Here is a 6,000-nt window from a genome sequence, read left to right as displayed (position 1 = left end):
TCATCCAGCTCTACAGCTGGTTATCTCTACATTAAGCAGTGTTGTGATATTTAAAATCATAATGTACTTTACTAAACATTGAAAAAAAGAAATTACTCCTTCTGGCAGAAGGGCTAGCAGCTGAGGACACAGTTTAATGTAATTTTACAAATGAAAAGTAGGTGGGTGAAGAGACAGATTTTCCACATTAATTTATGGTGATTTGGATTGCACTGCCTGAAAAGTTGGGCAAAGTCAGAAGTCGCACAACATCAGATTATAGGTTTATTTGAAATCACAAGCTTTCGGAGCGCAGCCCCTTCATCAGGTGAAGTGTGAGAGAAGAACACGCGGACACAGAATTTGTAGGCAGAGAGATCAATAGATCATACAACTGGTGTGAGTGGAGTATCGAATAATAAGTCTCTGCAGGTGACCAAGGGTGTTAGATGGTGTGAGTAAAGTGTCAACAGCTGAATAACATGCGAAGTAATGACCTATAATCCGATGAATTGAGGCAGAGAGATTATTACAAAAAATTCAAAATGGGGTGGTGCTGGAGACAAACCAAGTGACTGGAATAACATGGTAAGTTTAAGAGTCGCATGCTGAGGGTCTAACCAAAGTAATACGTAATCCAAAACTGTACAAACTAATTAAGGTAAAGAGATCATAACAATTTATCAAGGAGATGGCGTCAAAACAGGACAGTAAGGAAGGTTTTACAGATACAGGACAGTGCGGTGGGGTCACATGTAGCACAACATGAACACCAAATCATGGTTGTGGCCATCATCATGGGTACGGAACTTGTCTGTCATTTTCTGCTCAGCGATTCTCCGTTGTTGTGTATCTCAAGGTTTACCTTGGAGGACACCTACCCGAAGATCAGAGGCTGAATGTCCTTGACTGCTGAGGTGTTCCCCAGCTGGGACACCACACAACCCTGCCATGGCAAACTCTGCAAGACATGTCACATCACTGACATGGATACTACTATCACACGTGGGAACACCACCCACCACGTACACAGCAGATATTCATGTGGCTCGGCCAATGTTGTCTGTCTCATATGCTGCAGGGAAGGATGTTCCGAGGCATGGTATATTGGCGAGACCATGCAGACACTATGACAATAAAAGAATGGACTCTGCGCAACAATCGCCAAACAGGAATGTACCCTCCCAGTAGGGGAGCACGTCAGCGGTCAAGGACATTCAGCCTCCGATCTTTGTGTAAGCGTCCTCTGAAATACACAACAACGCAGAATTGCCAAGCAGAAACTATTAGCCAAGTTCTGTACCCATGAGGACAGCCTCTACCGTGATCTTGGGTTCATGTCGCACTGCATGTTACCCCACCACACTGTTGCTGCGCATGTAAAACCTTCCTTACTGTCCTGTTTTGACACCATCGCTTTGATAAATTGTTATGAGCTCTCTACCTTAATTAGTTTGTACAGTTTTGGATTACATATTACTTTGGGCAGACCCTCGGCATGAGACTCTTATACCCATCATGTTATTCCAGTCATTTAGTTTGTCTCCTATGCCATCTTATTTTTAATTTTTTTGTAATTATCTCTCTGCCTCATTTAATCGGATTTATAGGTCATCCCTTTGTTTGTTATTCAGCTACTCACACCATCTAACACTCTTGGTCACCTGCAGAGACTTATTATTCAACACTCCACTCACACCACATCTCTGCCATCGATGTCTCTACCTACAAATTCTGTATCTGCATGCTCTTCTCTCACACTTCACCTGATGAAGGGGCTGTGCTTCGAAAACTTGTAATTTCAAATAAACCTGTTTCATTATAACCTGGTGTCATGTGACTTCTGACTGTCCACCCCAGCCAAACACCAGCACCTCCGCATCATGAAAGATTGGAGAAAGTAGATTTAATAGTAACTATCAAAAGTGAATTCGAAAAGTATAAGAAAAGAACGCGCGAGTGAGGCAAGTGATTAGATCTTCAAAGAAAAAGCAAAACAGGCACAATAGATCAATGGGTCTCCAATTGAGCTGTATAATTCAATGATATCTACCGCAACTACAATGTACAAAAGTTAGATATTGTGCATACATGTAATTTTTTCATGATTAAATTTTAGTGAGGACATTGTGCACTCTAATAGTGCATTCTAAATTGAGCAAAGCAAAATTATGATATTAATTTCAATGCACAGACTGACTTTACAGGTTTTTTTACAAAGTGAAACTTTTGAAAGCATAATTTACCATTCAATACTCAAACAAACAACAAAGGGAAAGTCTATTCACCCTCTGCAATGCAAGGATGGCATCATCTATCTTCTCTTTCTTACTATATATTTTTGCCAGAAGCATTAAATATCGTGCATCTTCCATCAAAGCTTGAAGATCACTTACTGTAAAAGATTGAAAATTTGAATTACGTAAAAAAATTCATTTTTTTAAAATTGCATGAAGAGATAATTTGTGTACTGTAAATTTTATTCAATGTTGTTTATTCCATGTTCCTTTGTGATTTTTCCTTTTTTTTAAAACCACCTACTTAGCCTATTTGCAAGAGAACTATCTTTCTCGACAGTTTCTATTTTTGTATGATACAGCAACAAATCATCAAAAAGAATATCATGAACACAACAGGTTATTCATTACTTAATAGTTATTACTGTCTAACAAATGAACTGCTTGTTAATCTAGCATTTTATCTAAATTATGGGATGGCTTTTCAACTAGCGAATTTGGTATAAAATCAGTGTTGTGAATCACCCTGAATTTACATGATTTTCATCTTATTTGAAAGATGGGGCAGTTCCTGTAACAGGTACTTTTAACTGCAGATTGACTACATCATTGTTTACTACTTATACAGTTAAATATATTAAATAATTTCTTTTTAATACTAAATTCTAATGATAGTGAACCAGGTAACTCCCACATAAAAATTTCATACCATAATCATGTTCTAATGACTGCAGTAGGATCTTTTCTGCCTTCTCATACTGTCGAAGCTTAAGCAAGAGTTCAGCTAAGTCATAACGAAGGAAATTCTGTTGGCCAGTCTTCAAAGCTGCTTCATAATAATTAATTGCCTTTGAAGAAAAATTAAGAATGAAAGAAAGACTTACATTCATATACTGCTTTTCATGAATACCAGGCATCTCAAAGCATTTTTATAGCCAAGTAAGTATTTGAAGCCTAGTCAGTATTGTAATGCTAGAAATGTGACAACTAATTTGTATCCAGCAAACTCCTACAAACAGCAGTTGAGATAATGACTTGATGATCTGTTCTTCTGATCTTCATTCAGGAACAAAAGTAGCCAGGTCATCAGTAATAATTCCCATTCTTGGAAAAAAGGCCAGAGAATCGATTGAATCACATGGTACGTATTGTTGTTCCATTTCTGCTGTTGAGATGACATGAACTTCTAGTCAATCTGTGGTCTGCACAGATGTTGAGGTCACACTTTCTGGACTAACTACATACAGTTGAGGAAGAGCTTCTCCAGTGGTGCGTACATGCCTGTGATTGCAATTTATCTGGTTGTTCACTTTCACGGTATGCAACTGAATTAACAACTGCTCCATATAGGTCTCAATTGTTGAAAGTGATGAAGGCTTGTACTCTGATTTGCTCTCCGATGCTCAACTCTGGCAATGGTTTGGCAGCGGTGTCAAAACTAAATGAGCCTTTTTGCAATTTCACCATGATTTTGTCACTCAGATATGTTGTTACTGCTGGCTTCAGTAGCTTTTTTGCAACAGGCAAAGCAGATGGACATGAGTGATATTAGTCTTTGAGCTGGACTATGCTTCCTGGCTTCAGTAGGTGTATTTGTTCACCCTAGAACTGCCTTGTAGAGATCTATGTTGGATTTGTTCAATTTGTTTATGATTCTGTTGGCAACTTCCAATGCAGCCTTTCCATTTGACTGGCGATAGTGTGGAGATGACACGTCGTGTTGAATTTCCAATCCTTTATGAAACAGCTGAATTCTTCAGTAATGAACTGGCATCATTATGATGTCAAGGATAGTGTAAAGGCTAAAGTATGCTTTTCGGAATTCTACAATCCCACAGATAGTCAGTGAAGTTAGCTGGTTATAATAGTGGTTTGCAGAGACAAGATAATCAGTTCCTGTGAGAGTGAAGAGGTCCACTGCCAGCTTCATCCCTGGTCTGAGAGGCATGTCTAGTTTGCTTACCTTGGTACTCATAACAAGCACTGCACGAGTTGATGCGGTCTTTGATTTCATTGCTCATGCTCTGCTGACCAAGCATATTTCTTGCCTTCCTCAGATTCAACTCAATTCTTTGGTAGCTTGTACGGATACACTTTAGCATTTCTCCTCTCAATTTCTGGGCCATCTTGGGCTGTCCAATATGCTCTTACAGCAACAGCTGTAGCCTTGACGGTTTCAGGCCATTCTGTCATCACTATTTGCAAAACATGGAGAGTTGTATCTTGTTGAGGAGCTTTCTTGTTTTGAACAAGGCACTTGTCTGGTAAAATTCAGTGTTTTTGTTGGGTTGAAGACTTCCAGAGTGTGACAGCTACTGCTTCATATTGCATCTGAAAGAATTTATGTCCTTGTACTTATACTTTCAATAATATGTCAGCAATGTATATGTTTCCCTTGTTTGTATGTCACATCCAGATGGTATCTCTGCACCCAGAGGAAATTATTTGCAGATGGATTGGACCAGATAGTAGCGGCTTGAGAAAAAATTATCTGAAATGGCTTGTGATCTCACCTGACTGTCACTTTGTCTCCTTCAAGTAGGTATTCTTGAAAATGTTCACAACCCAGAGAGAAAAAAAAATTAAAATAAAACAGCAATATCCAGAAATTAATGTACTGGCCATACCGGAGTTCCAGTTTTAGATATACAAGATAAAGTAGCTCTGTATGTGTCAATTATGTTTCATTTAAGTGGTCTGATCTCGGCACTAACTTCTGGTTCCGTAAGTTGCTTACAACTTTACTGTTTTTACAGTCTAGGTGCTGGACAGTATATGAGAAGCTGCCCTCAACATTAGCCTCTTTGTTCCTGGGTCTTTCTGGAAGTGAAGAAAGTAAGAGTCATGGGCCTGCTCTCTCCATTTTGATCTTGATGTAACTTGCCAACTTCGGATGGCTGGAGCATTACCAACAACTGTACTCGGTACGGATTGTCCACTTTAGTAGGTTTTAGGCGGCCAATTCTGCGATTTATGTTGAGTATAGGAACCAATTTCTTTGCATAGAAAGAGCATCCTAGATTGACCAGGGCTGAAAACCATGATCACTTACTTCCCAACCCTAAACAATGTGCACTGAGATATACTGCAGTGCTCCTAGTCCCAACCTGAGTTGAGATAGCATGTGATTAGGAAGATAAATGGAATGTTAGCAATTATTGCAAGGGGACTGGAATATCAGAGTAGAGTGCAATTGTTTTGGGCCCTGGTGAGACAACATCTGAAACACTGTGCAGTTTTTCGACCCTTATTCCACTGTGTTAGAAGCAGTTCAGAAAAGGCTCAGGGGACTCATTTCTGGGATGAAGGGTTTAAGTCCATTAGAGTTTACAAGAACGAGAGATGATGTTATCGAAATATATAAGATGCTGAATGGTCTTGCTGGGATGAATTACGAGAAAGGTGTTCCCTTATGTGGTGGAGACTAGAAAAGAATAAGAGGTCTCGTTTTTAAGACAGCGTAAGGGAGAATATTTTTCTTCTTGGAGCACTGTTAGTCTGCGGAATGCTATTTGTCAGAAAACAGTAGATTTGTTCAAAGCTGAGTTAGGTAGATTTTTGACAGCCAAGGGTTATGATGGCCAGACAGGAAAACAGAGTAGACACTACATCAAATCAACCATGAAGTTATTGGATGGCACAACAAGCTTGAATAGCTCACTCAGAGATAGTAGGAACTGCCGATGCTGGAGTCTGAGATAACAAGGTGTGAAGCTGGATGAACACAGCAGGCAAGGCAGCATCAGAGGAGCAGGAAAGCTGACGTTTTGGGTCTAGACCCTTC

At 39.5% G+C, this 6,000-nt stretch overlaps 1 protein-coding gene across 1 annotated transcript in view; it reads right to left on the bottom strand.

Annotated features, from left to right (window-relative positions):
• ttc21b (tetratricopeptide repeat domain 21B) overlaps positions 1-6,000 on the bottom strand; it is a 95,576-nt gene that overhangs the window by 43,859 nt on the left and 45,717 nt on the right. The window contains exons 15-16 of the mRNA XM_048599220.1: positions 2,926-3,064; positions 2,268-2,374 (exon numbers count right to left, since the gene is read on the bottom strand). Coding sequence (XP_048455177.1) covers positions 2,268-2,374; positions 2,926-3,064 — 246 coding nt within the window. The remainder of the gene's footprint in view (positions 1-2,267; positions 2,375-2,925; positions 3,065-6,000) is intronic.

The sequence above is a fragment of the Rhincodon typus genome, chromosome 7 (genome assembly GCF_021869965.1).
Source record: "Rhincodon typus isolate 14 chromosome 7, sRhiTyp1.1, whole genome shotgun sequence".
Taxonomy (NCBI): Eukaryota; Metazoa; Chordata; class Chondrichthyes; order Orectolobiformes; family Rhincodontidae; genus Rhincodon; species Rhincodon typus.
This window is presented reverse-complemented; position numbering and strand designations above follow the sequence as displayed.